The 22,697-nt window shown below is 50.0% G+C and overlaps 1 protein-coding gene across 1 annotated transcript in view; it reads right to left on the minus strand.

The window, feature by feature from the left end:
- Nucleotides 1-5,625: 5,625 nt before the first annotated feature.
- Nucleotides 5,626-22,697, minus strand: part of UCK2 (uridine-cytidine kinase 2) — an 82,877-nt gene continuing 65,805 nt past the window's right edge. The window contains exons 4-7 of the mRNA XM_047784023.1: nt 20,561-20,703; nt 13,299-13,396; nt 11,245-11,293; nt 5,626-9,496 (exon numbers count right to left, since the gene is read on the minus strand). Of these exons, the coding sequence (XP_047639979.1) occupies nt 9,357-9,496; nt 11,245-11,293; nt 13,299-13,396; nt 20,561-20,703 (430 nt within the window). The 3' untranslated portion in view covers nt 5,626-9,356. The remainder of the gene's footprint in view (nt 9,497-11,244; nt 11,294-13,298; nt 13,397-20,560; nt 20,704-22,697) is intronic.

Below are 22,697 nucleotides of genomic sequence, written 5' to 3' on the forward strand. Positions count from 1 at the left end.
TGTGGTGTAGGTCGAAGACTCCACTCAGATCCTGAGCTGCTGTGACTATGGAGTAGGCTGGCAGCTACATCTCTGATTCGACCCCTAGCCTGGGAACCTCAATATGCCACAGGTGCTGCCTTCAAAAGACCAAAAAACAAACAAACAAACAAAAAAAATACATACAATACGTACCCTTCCTTACTCCATCCCTGAATCCAGCTCCCTTCTCAGAGGTGTCAGAGTTGACAAGAGGCCCAGGAAATTGGTCAGTCTCAGCCTGGGAGGCTCCTAGCCCTGCAGGTGGGCTAAAGCTCTGAACATAATTGGGTATGTCTCTGCATCAAAATATTCTATTTTGGTTTTGCTAAACTTTCCTCTGGCAACAGATGAGATTAGCCCTGGGGGCAGCGCTCCATAGTAGCTACAGAGAAATCTAGCCTGTCCCATATGTCCTGAGCTACTAAGAAAAGGCTTTCCAGGAACCCAATCTCACCCATGCAGCCCCATTACTAAGAGCACAAAGACAGCCATCATCCCCTTGGGATCTAACACCCAGGTGGTCCTGCCTCTCTGCCTATAGGCTCTCATTCAACACTCTGGGCAAAGCAGGGGTCCTCATCCTTAGGGTACAGCCTGCCCAAGACCACACAAATTGTTACATGAAAGACCCAGCGTCTGAACTAGGTCTATCATCTTCAGAGAGACCGCCCCCAACAGGCAGCCCATCCCCTTTTAGTTAAAGGCAGACAACACTGAAATCATTGAGCAGAAGGTGGAACCTCTTTTACAGAACTCAGCTGACCCTCAATTGACCAGTTGTGATTTTGTTCCTTTCTCTTTCTTCATTCGCCTGCTTTCCACCAAGTGTGTATTATTACCCCCGGTGCTCCTTCAAATAGCTGCCAAAAAGAATCAAGCCAATGGCAGCAGCCCACCCCAACTTCTGCCACCAATGCCTACCTGGAGAAGCACCGATGGGTGACAGGTGGAGGGACTCTTGTTTTCAACCCCTAATTGAGTCCACTGCAGACATACAACCCAGTAGTAGAATCTTGACCCAGTCGCTCTGCCCCTGGGCCCTAGTTTCCTCATCAATAAAATGAAGGGCTTGGACTTCAATGGCTTCAAAGACAATCCTGAAAATCCTCAAGGGAGAAGCTGCTTTTTGTGCTTTCTACATTGAGACTCCAAGGAAGACTTCATGAAGGGCTCCATGACCAAAACAAGCTGGAAGGCACTGGACTAGGACTTCTAAAAGCTTGCCCTGCTCCCAGGACATTCTAGGAACTTTCCCTGTGTAGACAAGTTTAGTGTCTCCTGGTTGGTGCTGGGTAGGGAGGGGGCCGGGGAGTAGGGAGGAGGGGTCTTACAACCTAAGAAGGCAGTGCCGGAATTAAATGAGCTTATGCACAGCCTTTTTTTTTTTTTTTTTTTTCCTCTTTTCTTTTTAGGGCAGCACCTGTGGCATATGGAAGTTTCCAGGCTAGGGGTTGAATCAGAGCTGCAGCTGCAGGCCTACACCACAGCCATAGGAATGCAGGATCCAAGCCACATCTGTGACTATGCTGCCTTTATGGCAAAGCTGGATCCTCAACCAGTGAGGCCAGGGATCAAACCTGCACCCTCATGGATATTAGCTGGGTTCTTAACTCACTAAGCCACAATGGGAACTCCCTATGAGCAGCTTTTAACCTCCCTTTCCAGTCCCCTTACAGGCAGCAAAAGGCTTTAAAAAGCACAGATGACCTTTTTGGATGAAATGGACGCCCCAGCGCTGTGAACACTACAGGTTTAAGTAGTTTACGTGATTAAGTACACAAGGCCCCTGGTTTTCAACTCTGTATACGCATCTGATTCATCTGTCGTTTGTTAGGCAAGAAAATGCGATTAGTCCAGCAATCCAAGGCAACCCTCCTGTTGAGAAATGAATTCCACCACTAGATGGCAGACATGGACCAGATGTAGCCTCATCCTATAGCTCGTCCTATTTCCCAGTTCCCTCCTGAGGAAAACTGGAGCAGGAACATTCCCTACTTAATTTGCAGGACCCTTTGAAGGCTGGAAAAGTCTGATGTGCGTGTTAATCACAAAAGTTGGGAATTTCAGGAACTGAAAAGAAAGTACATGGCATTCACTGAAAAGAGGAATCTGGAAACACCCACACCTCTAATTCCCTAGATGGGAGCATCCTGGGCTTTTCAGATAAAACCCAAGTGACAGGGGTGTTTGTAAGGCAGAGGCCATGCTGGCTTCCCCTGGCCCAGGGCAGTCAGCTCTCAGCCACTACCCTGAACCCCAGGCCATTTCATCCTGGACAACACCTCATGGGCACCACTATCTAGTCCCAGCAAGTCCTCAGTGTAAAAGGAGATGCCAAGCTTGGATTGGGCTATACGAAAAATGAGCTTGTGGAAGGGACAAGTTCACGTTCACCTGTTCTTTACCTCCATCCATTCATTCAAGAAGGTATGTCTGGATTTAGTCCTAGCTCAAATTGATTCAGCTGGCTAGTTTGTTATTTTAGTTCATGATTTATTAAAAAAATATATAAACATATATGAAGGGATAGCCCAAGATTTAGCAGATGTTAACTTCATTCTGGGTTTTAGCATGATGTGTTCAAACTCTTCTTTCTTTTTTTTTTCTTTTTTCTTTTTTTTTTTTTTTGACTGCCCCACAGCATATGGAGTCCCTGGGCCAGGGATCCAATCCCAGCTGCAGTTGCGATCTAAGCTGCAGCAACACTGATCCTTAATCCACTGTGCCAGGCCAGGGATCAAACCAGAATCCCAGCACTCCCAAGACAACACTGATGCCATTGCACCACAGTGGCAACTCCGAAACTCTGCTTGAGGAGAGAAATTTAGGAGTTTCCTGGTGGCTCAGCAGATTAAGGATCTGCCTTTGTCACTGCTGTGGCTCAGGTTCAATCCCTGGCTTGGGAATTTCTGCAAGCTGCCAGGTGTAGCAAAAAAGGAAATAGGAAAAAAAGAAATCTAAACATGCCCCAGCATCAGATGATGACAGAAATGAACCCCTACGGTCTCATCCTCTCAAAGTGGACTTTCCCACATCCCAGTTCTCCTTCTCCAAAACCTTTAAATCATTTAAGTACGTCCTAACTGGTTGCTTTTCATTTGCGCCTCCAAGTGGTTTGACAGCACTCACTTGTCAAATGGATGCGTTCCAGCTGCAGAGCCAAAGGTGACTCAGAGTCTGCTGTGACAGAGCAGTTGGGAGGCTACACAAATCACTCAAGGGCTTCACTGGCCTGTGCCACTGTCCCTCCAATAACAAGGGAGCAGAACTGAGTTCTGAGAAGTGGGCAGAGTCCCAAGCAGAGCATCCAACTCTTCCACAGATAGGAGAAATGTGAAAACAATGCACAGAGGAAACTGGATCACAGCTAAACCAGCTTGCACAACCACTACCTGTGTGACACCAGGCAAGCCACTTACTCTTACTCACAATGTCTTTTGTCTGCCTGCGGGTAGTGATCAAGCTTGATAACATGCACATAAGTATTATGTAAAGACACAGCAGCCTTTTGAAGGTGGATTCCTCTTAAATCCAAGTTGCTGTCTTTTTGGCCACGCCTGCAGCATGCAGAAGTTCCCAGGCTAGGGACTGAACCCACACCACAGCAGTGACAATGCCAGATCCTTAACCTGTTGAGCCACCAGAGAACTCCTAAATCTAAGTCCTTTTGGATCTGAACTCCTTGATGTGTTTGCATCTGTCCTTCGAACAGGTGGCTGGAAATAGCATGATGGCTCTGCACATCAGCGATGGTCATTTGGTGCCTGGGAGGTAGTGGGTGAAAAGGAGGAAAGGGAAGCTGAGAAAGGGGGTGCGGGTGCTATTAAGAACACATTTTTTGGAGTTCCTATCATGGTGCAGCAGAAACGAATCTGACTGGGAGCCATGAAGGTTGCGGGTTCGATCCCTGGCCTCAATCAGTGGGTTTAGGATCTGGCGTTGCCATGAGTTGTGGTGTAGTTTGCAGACACTGCTCAGACCCCGCATTGCTGTGGCTGTGGTATAGGCCAGTGGCTATGGCTCTGATTAGACCCCTAGCCTGGGAACCTCCATATGCCGTGGGTGCGGCCCTAGAAAAGACAAAAAAAAAAAAAGGAACACAATTTTTTATCTGCTTTTCAGGGCCGCACTGGCGGCATATGGAAGTTCCCATGCTAAGGGTCAAATCAGAGCTACAGCTGCTGGCCTATACTACGGCCACAGCAACAAGAGATCTAAGAAGTATCTCTAACCTACACCACAGCTCAAGGCAAGGCCGAATCCCCAAGCCACTGAGAGAAGCCAGGCATTGAACCAGTATCCTCATGGATACCAATCGGATTTGTTCCTGCTGCACCACAATGGGCACTCCCAGGTTATTTTAACCATTTAAAATCCTCAGTGGAGGGTGACCTTTAACAATGAGGAGGTAGATAGGAGTTCCCCTAGCCTGGGAACTTCCATATGCCACAGGTGTGGCCCTAAAAAAGCCAAAAAAAAAAAAAAAAGCGAGGAGGCAGATGATGCTCTGCATTGATTGATCTGATTCATGTGTGACTATCAATTAAATAGATTCACTCAGGGTAATCACACACATATATGTGTGTGTATTCACCTTAAAATTGTTCACATTGTCATAATGTAAACTTTCCCCCACTCTCCCTCAATCAAGTTTTATTAGAATGTATATATATGTATGACTGGGTCATTTTGCTGTATAGCAGAAATTGTCAGAACATTGTAAATCAACTATACTTTTTTTTTAATTTTTAAATAAGAATCTTAAAAAAAATTTTTTTTCAAGTTCCCATCGTGGCTCGGTGGTAATGAACCTGACTAGGATCCATGAGGATGTGGGTTCAACCCTGGCCTCACTCAGTGGGTTAAGGATCTGGCACTGCCGTGAGCTGTGGTTTAGGTCTCAGACACAGCTCAGATCCCAAGGGGTATAAATAAGCATCTGCAGCTCCAATTTGACCCCTAAGCTGGGAACTTCCAAATGCTGCAGGTGTGACTCTAAAAAGACTTTTTAATTTTTTATTATTATTATTTTTACTTTTTAGGGCCACACCCGAGGCATACAGAGGTTCCCAGGCTAGGGGTCCAATCGGAGCTGCAGCTGCCGACTCACACCACAGCCACAGCAACTCGAGATCCGAGCAGCGTCTAAGACCTACACAACACATTCACAGCAATGCCAGATCCTTAACCCACTAAGCAAGGCCAGGGTTCAAACCCGCATCCTCATGGATCCTAGTTGGGTTCATTACTGCTGAGCCACGAAGGGAACTCCAATAAATAAAAATGTTTTAAATAAAGTTTTCTTTAGAAGATTCTGTTTTGGCTTTCACTGTGAAAGCTGGAGAAGGGATGGAGATGGGAGGGCAGGGGAGAAGGAGCCTGCGCAAACTAGATGACCTAGGCAGGAACAGAGTCAGCTCATCCCAGGGAACAGAAGCCTCCCAGAGACCCTGACGCACATGGAGGCCAGAGGAGCAGCCCAGGATGGGAAGCTTAGCAACAGCAGTCCATGTCCTTGTCCACCCAGCCAAAGCCTGGAGGCGCTACCCTCTCATCAGCCACTCACGGTTCCTCCTACTCAAGCACCACAAAGGCAAGAGTGGGTTCTTTTCCGCTCAGTCTTTATTTACAGCAAAGTACAGAGTATGTGGCCATTTTCATAACTGCTAACAATAAAGAGAGGGCAGTTGAAAATAAACGGGGAAAGCACAAGCATCTGAAAGAAGAAAAAAGCCTACGTGTTCATTTACCTACTCACCCTGTTGCTGAGGCAGGCACGCACAGCCTCTAAGGGTAACTGGGATGCTGATCGCTCACCAGCCACCTGCCCGAGGAGGGCCACAGAAGGCCCAGAGACCCAGATCAAAGAGAACTCGGCTCCAGACAGACCACACCAATGGTTTTCCCAGCCTGCTCGCCCCCTTATACACTGGGATACCAAGACTTTCCCTACCCCACCCCCAGGTGAGGATGAAGAGCAGGAGGGGCCACAAAGTCCAGTCTGCCCTTCCCAAAAGCCCAGCCCTGGGACCCAGAACCTCCCTAGCCTGCCTCACCCATGCAGTCCTTGGCAGGCAGGTGGGAGACTCCAGGGCAGAGGAAAACATCTCCCTGCAAGAGGCTACTACTTCCCTCTAGGGGTCTTGGGCCCTAGCGCAGGTCAAGGTTGCTGAATCAGGGAAGCGCACAAGGTCAGCCAAGGAGGTGATGCACAAACCAGCAGGGCTCCAGCCCCTCCTGCACAAGGCTTCAGCGTGATCTAGCAATTTCATCAGACTGGCAACCCACCCTGGACACAGAGACAAGGAGAGGAGGGATGCCAGCATCCTTGGCCGCTGAGCAGCCAAGACCCCAGGTTGCTGCAGAGACGGCTGGTTCTGAAGAGTGGTGAGACCTTTCCCTCCCATCCTCCCTGGCCTATTCTTCAGAGACCCATTGTCTGACCCCTACCTCTTCGAGGGCCCACTCTACACACGCCAAACCAAAGGACACCTGAGGTCACAACCCTGCCTCTTCCTTATACACACCCTCCCACCTCTCTGCTCCTCCTGATCTCAGGATGCCCAAAGACAAGAAACCCAGGGCCAAAAAAGTTCCATTAGCATGAAGGAATGTGGGACCAGGCCCTCCCAGTGTTTCCTCAACATGTGGCCCACGGACAACACGTGGGCAGCGGGAGAGAAGCAAGTACCCCCAGGTGGCCCTGAAACCTAGGGACTCCCATGCACACACCACGAACACTACCCCACTCTGTTCATCCACATCGCCTCCCTGGACAGCAAAGAGCACCCTGATAACTCATGGCATGATTTCTGGCCTAATGATTCTACCCGATCATCCAGGGGAATCAGAGATCCAGGGGCTCTGAAAATACCAAAGTCTGGGCTTTGCTGCATAGAAAGCTCAAGTTCAGATACTCAGTTGGTTAAATGTTGGGGTGGTCGCCTTTGAGAGGCAGAACTTCCTAACCCTTCCTGGCCCCAGACATAGTGTGTCACAGAACCAGAGGAGTGGGCGGCACAGCCCAGCGAGCTCCCAGCCAGGACACCAAGAATTGGTGACGGTTCTACTGAAAGGCAGGGCAGCCCTGGAGCTGTTTCCCAGCCAGGACTAGGCTGCTCAGAGATGCTGGAGGCTTGGTCCCAACACCACAAGGAAATGAGGAAGCGGCTAAGAAAGTCAAGGCTCAGAGATGAGAAGAATCCATTTCCAAGGCAGTGGGATAGACAGCCAAGGCACTAAACGGTTTGGCACCTGGGAGCTTCAAGTAAGGTTGAGCGTGCTACCCACTGAAGGGCTGAGGCTCTCCCGGACAGGGATGGGCTTCCCCTGAGCACAGACAGGCCCCAACAAGGCAGGGGGCCCTCAGGACCTCAGGATCCTAGCCCAGGCCTGCCATCTACCCTTCATCTCAGAACTGCACAAGGCATGACTAGGAAGATTATCAACACTGCTTCTGAAACACGCACTCCAGGACCTAGCCATTCTGCTGAGTACCAGCCTTCAGAACAGGCACCTCGGATGCCCACGCCTTGTTCCAACCAGGTGGCTGCTGCCGTCAGGTGCTCCCTGAGAGCCTGCAGCACAGTCTCCTGAATGTCTCAGGAGTGGCAAAGCCCTTTTGCGGATGAGGTTTGACTTTTTGACACAGCCCAACACAGGGTCAAATGGAGTGCAGCAAAGGGCAAGCAAACCAGATGGTGCTGAGGGACGATTCGGTGTGACTAGAACTAAAAACGTCGGATTTATCTGAAAGGCTCCAGTGGAAGCTATGGCTCCAACGTTGGCCATGGAAGCAACAGAAGGGGAAGAGTTCCCCAGAAACATTTCAGGCCGTGGCCACCACAAGGGAATAAAGGGCAGAGCCTACAAGCACGGAGATGGTCCCCGCTAAGAAGGTTCTGGCTCTTCTGCAGTAACAAGGTGAGGCTTTAGGACTCTGATCATACCTCCTCCACCTGACTTGTTCTCCCCGCTTCCTCTACTCCTCCACCAGGAATCTTCAGGAATCTGTACTTCTTCTAAAGGAAGCTTCCACCAAGAGGGAGCCCTTGAGGAAGCTGGAATTCTCCACCCCAAATGCTCCCAGTCTAAGACTCCAACTTTGAGTTTAAAATGCAAGGCCTCTTCCCTGCCCCTGGTGCCCGGCAACTGCCATGTGGCAGTATGGTAGGTAAACTACATGGGCACGGCTGAGATGCTGCTAGAGAGGGTCCGTGCTCTCCTCACCTCGCTGCTGACCCCCACGTCTTAGGGTGGGGAGCTACGATGCCCCACAGGGCAGAGCTCTCTCGCCACCCTGTATGGGATGGGCTGGCTGCAAAAGTCCCCATCCCAAGCCCAGGCTGCAAGTCCACTGTGTGCAGTACAAGCTGAGGGGAGGCCTGAGGACTCTCCACCAGTGACTTCCCTGGAGGCACCAGCCCCTCTGGTGACAGGCACAGTTCCATGCCCGCCTTTCCCGTTCTCTCAGGAAGAACCCCATCAAAGCCCTCCCCAGGAAGGAGGGAGAGGCAGCACTGGCTTTCAGAGAGACTGGGAAGCAGGTAAGGAAGGAATCATGGGGCTGCCCAAGCAGCTAGAGGTTGGGGGGGCGGGGGCAAGAAGAAAACGATCCCCTCAGTGGGCCTCTTCCCTGAGTTTGATATTTGAGTTGAGGTCTTGCCTAATTTCGACTTGAAAAAAAAAGGAAGAAAGAAAAAAAGAAGCCAATAAAAAGAAAGAAAAGAGTTTCTCTCGTTGACATATCCTAAAGCTCCAGCTCCAAGAAGGTGGCATTTGTCAGGGGAGGTGACCAGAGGTTCCAAATCCACTTCCAAGGCATCCACAGGCGCTCGAGGCCATGAGCTATGAGCCTCCCTCCAGCATGAGGCCTGAGCCTGCCTTGCCTGGGAAGGGACGGGCAACTCCCCCTCATGAACACTGCAGCCCCAGTCCCCAAAACACTCAAACACAGGCCCCCCCCTGCAGAATACTTACGGCAAACAGCTGTACAGTATTTGTACATTTACACAAAAATAGATCCTTTTATATATATATATATATCATGTATTTATAACTGGTTACACGTTGGAGTCATAATTAGGCATCACCAGTAGTAGTTGGCACAGTTTGTCATTTTTAAGCTTGGGGTCAAGTTCTGCTTCATTTCGCCGCTCCAAAGTACCAAAAAAAAGAAAAAAAAAAGAAAAAAAAAGGCATTTCATCTCCATGGTGTTTTCTTAAATATAGCAATGTCATAGGAAACCATATGTATAGATGAACAGTGCCTCCTGACCCTTCCCCTCCTGTTCCTTGGAGATAGGGCCGGGGGGTCTGCAGGAGACGGGCGGGGGTCAGTGCGGCCGGCTGCTGGACTCCGAGGCCTGCCTCTTGCGCGAAGGGGTATAGCCGTTGAGATAGCCGTTGGTCTGCCGTTTGGAAAGCCCCCCGTTCAGGATGTCCTGGATGTGTTGCACGATGAGGTTGATGGCCACTGTGGGACAGAGACCGGCAGAGCGTCAGGGATGCGGGGAAGGACGGGAGGGCGTGTGCAAGGCTGTGCGTCTGTTTGGGTGGAGGGCCCCCAGAAACCAGGGGTGAAGAACTGTGCCAGGAAGCTGGCCCCGCCCCTTACAGGCAAGTCACTCAACTTCCCCCAGCCCCCGTCGGGACTAACATGACCCCGGCAGGGGGGTTTTCAGAGTGAGATGGTTAAGGACACCATCAGCCCTTCGTGAATGGACATCTTATCAGGACATGATCAGGGGCGTGACTGGATGAAAGCAACTGACCCAAATTCTGTAGCCATGAGGACCAGCCTTCCTTCTGACACCAATGATTAACTGTGAGACCCTTCCCCTGGGGACCTAACCAGTTCCCCATCCCAAGGACAGGGAACCCCACAGAAGGCCCTCTCCTCCAAAGATAAGTTGGGACTCTTTTTCCTTAGCCTTAGAAATAAATCATACACCTCCAGCAAATAAGCGATGTCAACATCACCAAAAACGGGATAAACACCAAGTGCTTTGTGAGGTGATGCTCCAAGAATATGCCTCACCCGTGGTATTCCTCAGGTTGCATAAGCTGAAGCCAATCACGAGGCCACCAAGGCAAAACCCAAACTGTGACACCTGTTCTACAAAACAACAGGCCTGTACTCCTCAAAACTGTTGGTGTCGGGAGTTCCCATCATGGCTCAGCGGAAACGAATCCGACTAGTATCCATGAGGATGTGGGCTTGAACCCTGGCCTCATTTAGTGGGTTGGGGATCTGGCATTGCCATGAGCTGAAGTGTAGGTCTCAGATGTGGCTCAGATCCTGCATTGCTGTGGCTGTGGCTAGCAGCTTCAGCTCTGATTCGACCCCTAGCCTGGGAACCTCCATATGCTGAGGGTTTGGCCCTAAAAAGCAAAAAAAAAATGTTGGTGTCGTTCAAAACAAAGAAAGGCTCCAAGGTTAACGAACCCAACCAGAATCCATGAGGATGCGGGTTCAATCCCTGGCCCCGCTCAGTGAGTTAAGGATCTGGCGTTGCCGTGAGCTGTGATGTAGGTGGCAGATGCTGCTCGGATCCCACATTGCTGTGGCTGTAGTGTAGGCTGGCAGCTGCAGCTCCAATTCGACCCCTAGCCTGAGAATCTCCATATGTTGAGGGTTCGCCCTGCCACACACATACCCTGCCCCCCCACTCGCAAAAAAAGAAAGGCTGTGGAAAATTAAAGGAGATGAAGTCAATAGTAAGTTCCCTTGCGGTGTTGAGTGCGCTATGAATGAAAACAGCCTTGTCTTGAAGAAATACACAGTGCAGTTTTCATTGCTGTGACGAATTCCCAAATGGCTCGGTCAAAAGTCAAAAAAACAAACTTTCTCAACAGAGGAAAATGAAAATAAATTATAAAGAGAACCAGAAGACAGGGTCTTCTTACAAGTTCAATACTGTGCTTCCTGATGCCTAAACCCAGAAATATCCTTACTTCCTAGACAGGTCAAAGCTAAGACATAAATGCACCAGTGGCAACAATGAGCTCCATTTAGGAAGGGCGATCTTGACGGCAGATCACTGTAAATTAGATTAAGAAGGAAACCTTAGATTCGAGGTACCCAAAGGTCAGCACTGGGAACAATGTGAAGGTTGTCTACTGCCCCTTGCTGCTAGAGAAGCACAAGGTCACGTCTGTCCTTTTATAATTGACCAGGGATAGAGGTTACATCCCACAGAAGGACACCGCATGGGGACTCACCTAGATTATCTGCGCCTCTGGGAATTATCACATCAGCGTATTTCTTTGTCTGTGGAGAAAGATATTTACAGTGCATTACAATACATCCAAGAGAGAAGCTGGCCCAAGGCCCTTTTCCAAAGGAACATGGGGCGAGGACTAGCCTTCTCCTATCAGAGGTCAGCAGCTTGGGCTTCACACCTACTACACTTTATCTGCCTTATCTAAATTATAATAAGTAAGCTTTTTCTGGAGTTATCACTTTCACATTTAGCATTGTTTCAGTTTACAATCTGCACAGAGAACATGGTCTTTGAAACCAAATGTAGAACTGCCTGTTCACCACTAGGAAAAGTATCCATTTGTGAAACTCAGAAGGGGAGCAGTTCACCTTGGACTTCTACACACAGCTTATTGAGCACAAGGGTGAACCCAGAAAAAGCAATCCCCACTAATGGATGACCATTTTCACTGGCTCTGTTATGACATTATTCTTTAAAAAAAAAAAAAAAAAAAAGCCCACAGACATTTCTTTTAAATTTCCTGAGATTTTTGTGGATCGTTTTACAAATAAACAATGCCTTACGACATGGGCCTCGAACTCTGTGCAGCAACTGTTGAATTGCAATTGAGTGGGGTTCCAGACCCAACCTGAACTAGGCAGTCAATTTAACAGGTCCAAGCTCCTGGCTTACACAGGAATGAGCTTCTCTTCCCTGAGCAGAGTGGCCAGACAGTGGGAACTGGTAGAAACCACCTACAAAATCCTTATGCAAAATTCTGAGTTCCATTACAGCTCAGTTAACCAGCAGGAAAATGGCAGTCAACCCTACGTCCAATAATAAGTTTCCTTTGTACTCTTATGATTGAATTAAAATGAGCTGGTCCTCAGCTAGACAGACAGACGGATGGATAGAATTTCACAGCTCCATAGCCCCTCTTGCCCTCTTCCCTGAAACCTAATCCCGTAACCCAGTCCCCTCCAGGGGAATGAACAGGGCATCCGGGTTACTCAGGCTGACTCACAAAGTCCACCTGCTCCTGAGCTGAAACAAAAAGGCAAGTCTGGGTTGACGCAAAGCCTACTAACAGGCTTAAAGGAACAAAGACGGTCTGGGATCACGTTTTTCCAGGAGAGGAGAAAGAAAAGAGTTAATTATTCGGAGAAGCGGAGAAGTTCCCACAGCTCGTCAATCGCCACACGGATGCCTGTCTCTCTAAAGCGATCACCGCCTCCCCCCACCTCAGAACTTAATTTCTAAGTCCTTGGGGAGTTAGACTGTGATCCAGCCAACCTGGAGAAGATGTGGCAGAGGGCTAGGGGGTCTCCTGAGTTAAATACTTCTTCCAAAGCTGGGCTCTGTCCCACATCTTCCTCTCCTACACCCCACCACCGCGGCCACACCTCTTGTCCCGGGAGGCCCTCCCTCGGCACTGACCTGTTTTCCTCAGGAAGCTGGGGTGCCTCCTAGGCTAAGGGCTGCTTGGCTCAATCCCGCCCCTCCTTCTCTGAGAGCCACCTCTCTAGAGAGCTCCCCGGTTGCCTCGGGGAGGGCCCAGGCTGGGGCAGAGGAATGGAAGCCTGTGTTCCAACACGGCACACCTCCCATATGGGGACCTCCACGGGGGCCAATGGCAAGCTCGAAACAGGGTGCAGAGATGGTGGCAGAAGGGATTCAGAAGGAACACCCTGTAGCTGCAGACTCCCTGCACTGCCACCCTAACTGCAGACCTTCTGAAGATCCAAATGGCCGAGTCTGTTCTTGAATAAGACACACCCTCCATAAAGGGTCTCACGCCGTGAGCCCACCAAGCAAGACGGGTACAGCTTGTTGGAATCAGACAGCAGGATCCTGAAGGGCTACCCCGAGAAAAAGAGTGGTAGGTCAGTGCTCCTGGAGAACACACCGGCAGGACACCCAAGGCTGCCCTTTCTTGGGATGTGAGGACAGAGGAGCAGTCAGAGCGAGGAGGGAGGGAGATTCCAGCTGGGCAGCTCCACTTATATACCTTTATTTGTATGCTTAAAATTGTAAAGTCTAAATTCAATGAAAAAAAACAGGAACACAACTCACGGGCAAGCAGAATTCCTCAAAGGCAGGCTTGACGAACGTAATGTACTGAGATAAAATCTGCTCAAGGTCCCTCCCTCTTTCGCTGATGTCCCTTAATACTAGAAGAGAAGGAAAAACAAGAATCAAGAAAACAGTGCCTGAGTCAACACATGTCCGCCCTTCACGAGGCTCCACAATGACGCTCCATGATTCACAAGCCAGACTCCTGAGAGACTTGACCAAGAGCCGGTCGGCAGCAGCTTTGGGAAAAACAAGTGGCCTTTCCCCGTCTTGCTACAGTGAGATTCAGCTATGACAAAATGTTCTCCAAAGCAAAAGGTTGTCCAGGCAAGGCCAAGAGTCTTCTGGTTTCAAGCAACATTTGACCCAAATAAAACTTCATGGTGAACAACACCAGCAAAAATAAGTAAATAAAATAAAATAAAACAAAATGAAAGGCAGGACAGTCCTAGAAAGCTCAGAACAGAAAGGAGACTGGGCCCAGAAAGACGGTGGGGCTTCCTGGCAAAGAAGGCGTGTTGTCAGGAGACTCCTTTACCAGGAGATTTCTGCTTTGCCCACCTTGACCCTGTCTCCTTGTACTTAGCTGTGTTCAAGCCAGAGACTTTCTGCTGATGTGCCACCTTTTCCTGCCAGGCTCCCACCCACATTCAAGCCCCTATGGGGGCTGGAAGGTAGACAGAGGGATCCGGCTGTGGTCCATCATTCCTGTCCACCCAAGCACAGAGGTCTGCAAAGAGAACACCACTCAGGGAAAGATGAGAAAACCATGGTTTTATATGGTATAATGGTATAATACAGACACTGGGCCAGAGCTGTGAAGGAGCCCAGATGGACCCAAACTCACCCTCCTCTACAGTCTTCCTCCTGGGGGTTGTTCTTCAGGGACTTACATCAAACACTGCTTGGGGGAGGGGGGGAGACCCACATCTGAGGCATAAAGGAGTTCCTGGGGCCAGAGATCAAATCCAAGCCGCAGCCACGACCTATACCACAGCTCACAGCAGTGCTGGGTCCTGGACCCACCGAGCGAGGCCAGGGATCAAACCCGCATTCTCAGGGATACTAGCTGGATTCGTTTCCACTGCACCACAATAGGAACTCCAACACCAGATCCTTAACTCACTGTGCTGGGCCAGGAATCAAAACTGCGGCCGCTACAAAGACAATGCCAGATCCTTAACCCACTGCACCACAGTGGGAACTCCCATCAAGCACTGCTTTTAATAGGACCTTTTGTCAAAAATGGAAAAGGATCTGGATGTGTGTGTGTGTGTGTGTGTGTGTGTGTGTGTGTGGCCAAACACACAGTGGTTTGGCCACTGTTTACTAACTTTCCTGGGACTGAGTTTCCCCCAAACTCAGCAGTGAGTTTGACTTCTCCAATCAAAACAGCTCCTCCCTACAAATGTTTTTCACTCTTGGCTGTTAAATCTTTCCCTCCCACTCCCAGAGGGTATCAAATCCATCTACAATCACTTATGACGGCCCCTCTGCTCCTGTGTATCATTTCTCAGGTAAAAGTTTCCGTGTGGGATGAAATTTGCTGTAAACAAACATAATGAATACTTATGAGTGATTTCTGGAAAGCCACGTCTAAATAGCCCTGTGTTTGCATACAGGCACGCACAGAGGAACGCATGCACGTGGGCAGGGGCAGGAAAGAGGAAGAGTCTGCAGTTAGGATCCAAGCCAGCGTGAAGCCTGTAAGAGCAGATGGTTGGAAAACTGTCAGGAAGACCCCGCTGCCGAGAGAGAGCTGGCTAATACACTGCCGCCGCCACCAGACTTCTCAACCAGCTCCTCAATTCATAGGGAGTTTTTCCCCCGTGAGCCCTGGCAATAAAGTGGTTGGTTGGTCCCTAATTCGTCAGGATTTGCCTCAAACCCTGCCGGCTGCGCACCCAGGCCAGCGAGGAAATGGTCTTCTCGGGCATTTGGACACGGGGCCCTGTTGCTGCGGCCGCCGCTGTCTGCCAGGGATGCTCGGCCAAGGAGGAGCCCTGAGAGCTGCCACGTGGCTCAACCCAACAAGCCTCGGAGCACGGGCACACGGGCCAACAAGCTCAGCTCGCCAAAACACACAGTCCGTGTAGCCTCCAGCTCTTCACACATTTCCAGATAAAGTCCAAAGAAAAAAGGAAGCCAGACCAAAAGGGTATCAGAGCTGGGGAAAAAGCAAACAAGCGCCTGTGCGCGCAGGCAGCTCTGACTCAAAAGCCCTGCAAAAAAAGCCTGGTGCCAGGTTCGTTTCACATATCTCACACACCTGCTGACAGCTTCAGCATCATGGGACCCTCCGCCCTTCCCCCAGGGGACACACACACACACACACACACACACACACACACATCTTTTGCACAGCTCTGCCACTACCCTCAGCCCAGGCCTGCAGCTCTCCTGTGCCTTGCAGATCCAAGTCACCTGTCACATGTCACATCACAGAAGCGGGGAACAGGCCAGGGAGAAAGCAGGTGGAGCAGGTAAGTCACACCTGCGTCTGCTCTGAAACCCAAAGCCCCTTCTGGCCCCACCATCTAGAGTGACGGGGGTAAAAAGGACCTGATTTGAATCCTGACCCCATTACCTACTACCTCTGTGGCCTGAGACAATTTACTTAACCTCTTTCAATCTCATTTTCCTTAACTGTAAAGCAGAGACCATAAGAGCAAGTTTCTCACAAAGCTGCCACTCAGGAAGAGAGATTTACATAAAACTCTTCAGCACTGTGGCTGGCACAGGGTGTGTTCAATAAAGCCGATTTTTCAGAACAGACCATCAGAAAGGAGGACAGGAAATGTGAACTCAGGTGAGCAGGCTGGACCTAGGTAGTGGGGGGAGGGGAAGAGTCTGACAGGACAGCTGGGAAGGGAGGGGTGGGGCAGGGTGGGGAGGGACAAACAGGGACGACAGGGAGGAGGCATCCTGCAGCTTCTACCCTGGAAAAGGAGCCGGAAGTGAGTCAGAATGTTGCCCAGATATTAGGAACATGCAAAACCAGAAGACATTGCCCGCCTCGGCTCCCAAGAGCCTTCCAGCGAGTTATCACCTTAAACAGATCAGGACCCCTCCCTGAGCCAAGGACAACTCGGGGCCAGCCAGTTCACTGCACTGAAATATCCTCCTGCTCAGTCAGAGTCAGGAAACAGGGCCAGCCAACGGCTGAGTCAGAACAAGGTCTTGGCACAAACCGGAAACTCCAGGGACGCAAAATCGGCTCCCTCATCATCACCCTGACCCCTGGCTGGGCCAGGACAGGCGCTCTCAGAGGGCCTTGCAGGGGTAAAGGTCAGGGGCCTTCAGGTCTACCCTTCCCTGCCCGGCTGCCACTAAGCCCTTCCAACAAAACAGCTAGTGCTGCTTCTGGCAGCCAAAGCCAAGAACCAAATGTAGAAGGACCCAGAATAAATGCAATTCCTCAGCGGTTGGCAATTCACTTTAAAAGTTACTTGAGGAGGGAGTTCCCTTCGTGGTTCAGTGGTTAACGAACTGGACTAGGAACCATGAGGATGCAGGTTCGATCCCTTACCTCGCTCAGTGGGTTAAGGATCCGGCACTGCCGTGAACTGTGGTGTAGGTCTCAGATTTGGCTCAGATTCTGCATTGCTGTGGCTGTGGCGTAGGCCAGTGGCTATAGCTCCAAATCGGTCCCTAGCCTAGGAACCTCCATATGTCGCAAGTACAGCCCTAAAATAGCAAAAAAGAAAAAAAAAATTACTTGAGGAGTTCCTGTTGTGGCTCAGCAGTAATGAACCCAACTAGTATCCATGAGGACACAGGTTCGATTCCTGGTCCGGCTCAGTGGGTTAAGGATCTGGTATTGCCATGAACTGCGGTATAGGTCACAGATGCGGCTTGGATCCCTTGTTGCTGTGGCTGGCAGCTGCATCTCTGATTCGACCCCTAGCCTGGGAACTTCCATATGCTTTTTACAGCCCCAAAAAGTGAAAAATAAAATAAAATAAAAAATAAAGTTACTTGAGGAGATGTGTTACTCTAGTACAAGAGCAGACTGACTATGTCAGGATCCCACTGCAGCCCTAATTCCACATGAACCAGGCACAGAGAGCCATGGTGGGCAAGAGGCCAGGAGTCAGCAGTCCCAGGGCCCCCGTTTCAGATCTTCTCTGTCCCTGAGTTCAAGGGTGGGTTAAATCCACACAGAGGGAAGGCAAAGGCAAGCTCTGCTGGAAGGAAACCAGTTCCCTAGAGATACCCTCTGGGAAGGAGGTAAGTCTTTCCAAGGTTATTCCAAGGCTATGAGACTCGATACAGACCTCCCTCCAACAGGAGGGTCAATTTGGAATGTGAGGGTCACATGCCCAGGCAGGCATGACACACAGTCAAACCATGGCACCCACTCAAGTCTCCAAGAATGCTCTATGGCCCACAGCTCCTGACCAGCCCTCCCTCCCTCTCCTGTGCCATGCCCCCTCCTACCCCACAAAGCACATGCCAGGCATGTTTTTTGTCCCACGTGGACAGAAAATGAATTTGTAGAAACAGCACATGGAAAAGTCCCACAGGTCCACTAGGCGAGTGACTCAGCAGTGGGTGACACATCCTGCCCCAGGGTGGCGGGGGTGGGGGGAACAGTGGGGAAGGTGGGGTGCAGAACTGACCTAGGAAACCCCCCAAGAGGGCCACCATCACCTCATCTCCCCCACCCTACACAAGGATCCCAGTACAAGAAAGGGAAGGAGAATTTTCTGTTTAATCTACCCTATGATGATCTGTTTCAATCAGAGTCCAAGACTCATTTGCTTTCCAAGGATGTCGCCACTACCCGGAATGTGGTTCTGATTTCCTGTGTTCTCCCTCCTCCCTCAAGGATAATTCCACCCTCTGGGGATCTAGTACCAGCTGCTGGACCAATGATGGCATCAGCCCAGGTCATCACCAGCTTCCGAGGACGTGACTGCTCAGAGGTAATGACAAGTCCTGACAAGTTCTGTTAAGGAAGAGAGAACATCCTCCACCACCCTGGGTGAAGCAGGTGTCATTTACACACTGAGGCTACCACCAGGCATTTTACCTGCATCACCTCTAATCATCACAACTAACCCAGCAGTGCTAACTCACCAATGTAAGATGTACCTGCATCACCTCCAATCCACGCAACTATGCCAGGAGTACTAACTAATCGTTAGATGGTCTATCAAGAGGAAAATAAAGTACAAAGAGGTTAAAACACAATCTACTGGGATTTAAACCAGGTGAAACCAGGATTTAAATAAAGTCCAGATCATCTGACTCCAATTTTTTCCCCCAGTGATGCTCCCAAATTTGGTAAGCTAATAGGCCATCCTAGCAGATCAATCATAGTAGGACCTGGCTTTGTGGATTTAGGTGATAAGCCAGGCCCGGAGATGGGAGCAGATGTTTAAGGGAATGTCAAACCCAAGCCTCAAATATTCATCCCAAAAGTCTCCTGCAACTCCAACCTGGCCCATGTCATAACCCTAAAAGTCAGGCCTGTCTCCTTCATGTTACACATTTTTAAAGCCCCAGGCCTAGGAGGTCACAAGAACCACCAAACTCACAAAGCTAGTAGGAGGCTCAGGCTAGGACTTGGGATTCCCCTTTTAAGCATCAGATTACCGCCCCCCCCCAACCAACACCATCTTAAAGGGGATGGACAGCTCTCCTAACTTAACAGATAGAGCATGGATCCTATCACTTCTTGGGAGGGCAAAACCCAGGGGCTCATTTTTGTAGATTTCTGTGGTTCTGCTGACAGCTCTAAGACAAGGGTACTAAATTGGATAAGCCTCAAATTTGTGTCATGCACAGAAAAGAGAAAACTTCATGACTTTGAAGTTGGAAGGCTCAGGTGCTTATGACATTCGGGTCTGGGAATGGTTCCCTGTGTGAGTGGAAGCTCACCCTGTGTCCTGTGAATAGGACAGGACAGGAACTCGAAGCCCACCTTTCATCCCTCTCTTCAGTCACCCCCATCCCACTGCCTTGGCCGGACCCTCTGGGTCCTAGCTCTGCTGGGCCCTCTCCCGTCTGTCCCCAGCTCTCCACTCCTCCCACACCACCCACCGATGACTGCCCTTCCTCTGGTCCAGAACAGTTCCAACAGGCCACAGTGTCTGTATTTGCCAAGGAAACTTTTTGGGGTTGCCTCTGTCATCACCCCACCGCAGCCAAGTCCAGACCTTGCTTCCCCCAGGAGGCCTCCTGATCTCTAGTGATAAGGCAGAATACTAACTCAGGCAGTCAGTGTAGGAGCATGGGCTTTGGTGCATTCTTTGATATGGCCATTGATTAACATTTTTGACTTAAGGGCTCCCGGGAGTCACATCCCCACAAGCCTTGTTTACTACAGGGAGTGTACCTACCCCCAGATGGACATTAATCCCTAATCCCCTGTGACTCAGTTTACATGAAGAAAAGGGCAAAGAAACTATGAGACTTACGGGACATTTCCACCCCTAGGACCTATTGGACAAGGACTGATACAGGTAATTGAACAAGGCCAATGGGAGAAAACCACATCTTTCGGTACCCCCCCATCTTTAAGGAATAAAAACCCCTATAGGACAATAGAAAAATGGAGGCGCTTCTCCACACTCCCAGCAGCCCTGGGAGCTATTTGCTTTCCTTTAATAAAGATTTTGCTTGCTTGCTGCCTGTGTGTTCGCAGAGTTCACTCTTCGACTGCCATGAACAAGAACCCAGATTCTGGTACCACTGTGTCCCACAAAACTGAATTCACAGGCTCAGCTCCCTGACCAGTGAGCAGTTGTGGCACATACGCTGAAGTCAGACCTGCAGAAGGAACAAGTGACTGCTCTCGAGCTCACTGGACAGCGTACCAAAACCTCCAGAGGCTTCTGGAAAGCCAAGGGTGAGAAAAGCAGGCTGGTGGGACCAGCTGCCCAGAGCTGCAGGCACAGGGTGTCCCAGCCCCCAGGGTAGCCTACAGTGACTTCCCACCTTGCCATCTTGATTGGGATGCCTGTGGGAAAATCATAAGCAACTGAGCATTTAACCAAACTTTTCCCTAGCAGCACCAGGACGTAAACTTATTTCATCTCTGTGACCTCACAGGCCTTTCGTTATCCAAAACAGTAAGTGACTAATCCCTTCTCAAATGTCACCAAGTGTCTGGACAGCAGGACATCCTGGGGCTGGACTGACTCAGCTGGGCTAGGCCACAAAGCTGCCTCAGGGAAAGCACGGGCTCCAGACTCAGGGAGGGTTAGGGCACGTCACAGGCCACCACCGGGCCACTGGATGCTTTCAGAACGCACCTCTGCGGGAGAGCCGGGTGTCTGCATCTGTGTCCACGAAGAGCTTCATCTGGAACAGGTCTCGCACCTCCTGGGAGTAGAAGGCCAGGATCCCTTCGAAGAGCACCACGTCTGCGGGGTAGACGGTAACCGTCTCCTCCTTCCTGTAAACCACAGGACAGATGATGGGCCAGGCCAGTGGGGTGGGTGGGAGGAGGGGAAGAGGAACCCTGAGCAGCTGTCTGGAAGTCTGGGGCCCTCAGACTCAAAGCAGGGCTGAAAGTTTAGCTAACACAGCCTACAAGAGCCCCTGGACCACCGCTGAAGGCTCAGGGCCAGGACGGCTGGGGCAAAGATGTCCTGTGACCAGTTCTTCTGAGCTTCTGCTATGAGCAGGAATAGAAGACAGACATCCTTCTCCTTGGAATAAAAAACCTGCTGTTGAATGAAGAATAGACTAGACTGATAAAAGCAGATGTGATCTTTTTTCTTTTTTTTTTCCCTACGAAGGCGTCTCCAGGAATGCGCTCATGCCTGGCATTTACAGAACCTAACACTCTGAGCTCTCAAAAACAGAAGCTCGGTTTTCTTCCAATAACCCCACCCCTCCCCTGAGTGCTGAGGCAAGTGGGAGGAAGGAGGACAGGGCAGAGGGAGGGATGGGGGAAGAAAGCTTCAGATAAGAGGAGGGAAAGGGGATCTAGGTGGAAGGAAAGACTTCCAGTCCTGCCTGGTCTGGCTCTGCCCCACTCCTACAACTGTGGGACACGCATTGCCTCACCCATTACCCACAGGGCTGGGAGTGAAACCAAACAGCCTGCTGGGGCCCAGCTCTTCCCAACCTCAAGCCTCACTGCATTCTTACCCTTTGCTTCAGTCCCCAAGCCACCTTGACCTTCACCTACTGCCTCTTCCACAAAACTCACTGAAAGGGAAGTAATGACATCACTTTGAGATTTACTCCTCAGCCCGAATGGCAGACCAGTAAAGGTGTGCGAATTAAACCAAACCATTCATTGAAAAGTTCCTTAAGTAGTTCCCGCTGTGGCGAGGCAGGTTAAGGATCTGGCGTTGTCTCTGTGGCAGCATGGGTTTGACCCTTGGGTTTAAAGAGCAATCCTGTGTTGCCGCAGCTGTGGCGTAGGTCTCACAGCTGCAGCTCGTATTGGATCCCTAGCCCGGGAACATCCATAAGCTTTGGATATGGCCAAAAAAAAAAAAAAAAAATTCCTTAAGATGATAGGTTTTATCTGTGCAAACACAGGGAAGTCAGCTGCAGCTGCCTACTAAGAAGGAACTTCCTTTCCATAAACATGCTTTGATTCTTTATTAGCTCAGTCCCTTGAAAATTCCTGTCTAAATTCTAAGACAACACTGTTGGAACAACCACCAAGGTGGCAGAATAGGGAGCAATTAGGAGACTCTGGGAGGGCGGTGTAACTCTGGATGCACAGAGAATCATCTGGGGAGCCTTTAAAAAATATTTATACCTGGACCCTACTCCCGGGGGACTCTGATTCCATTAGTCTGGGGTGGAGCTAGAACACTGACATTTTTTTAAAAGCTCCCCAGGTATTCTTTTTTTCTTTTTTCTTTTTAAGTCATGAAATTTGACTTACTTAAGAGCGGAGGTTTGAAAAGAGTGATATAAACATCAGGAGAACCTGCATCCACATTCGCAATGCAGAGACTTCTAACTTCTTTGTTTTAAAAAATGACAGATGGGGGAGTTCCCGTCGTGACGCAGTGGTTAATGAATCCGACTAGGAACCATGAGGTTGCGGGTTCGGTCCCTGCCCTTGCTCAGTGGGTTAATGATCCGGCGTTGCCGTGAGCTGTGGTGTAGGTTGCAGACGCAGCTCGGATCCCGCGTTGCTGTGGCTCTGGTGTAGGCCGGTGGCTACAGCTCCGATTCAACCCCTAGCCTGGGAACCTCCATATGCCGCGGGAGCGGCCCAAGAAATAGCAACAACAACAAAAATAAATAAATAAATAAAAATAAAAAATGACAGATGATGTAGCAATAAAGGACATAGAAAGTCTGAATAACACAATTAGCAAGCAGCTATGTGTTTATGCATGCATACAACTCTGTACAAAACTTTAAAAATACAACTGCAGCGAGCACAAAAAAGAACTGTTATCCCATAATGGAATC

This window comes from Phacochoerus africanus, chromosome 6, assembly GCF_016906955.1.
Source record: "Phacochoerus africanus isolate WHEZ1 chromosome 6, ROS_Pafr_v1, whole genome shotgun sequence".
NCBI classification, from domain to species: Eukaryota; Metazoa; Chordata; class Mammalia; order Artiodactyla; family Suidae; genus Phacochoerus; species Phacochoerus africanus.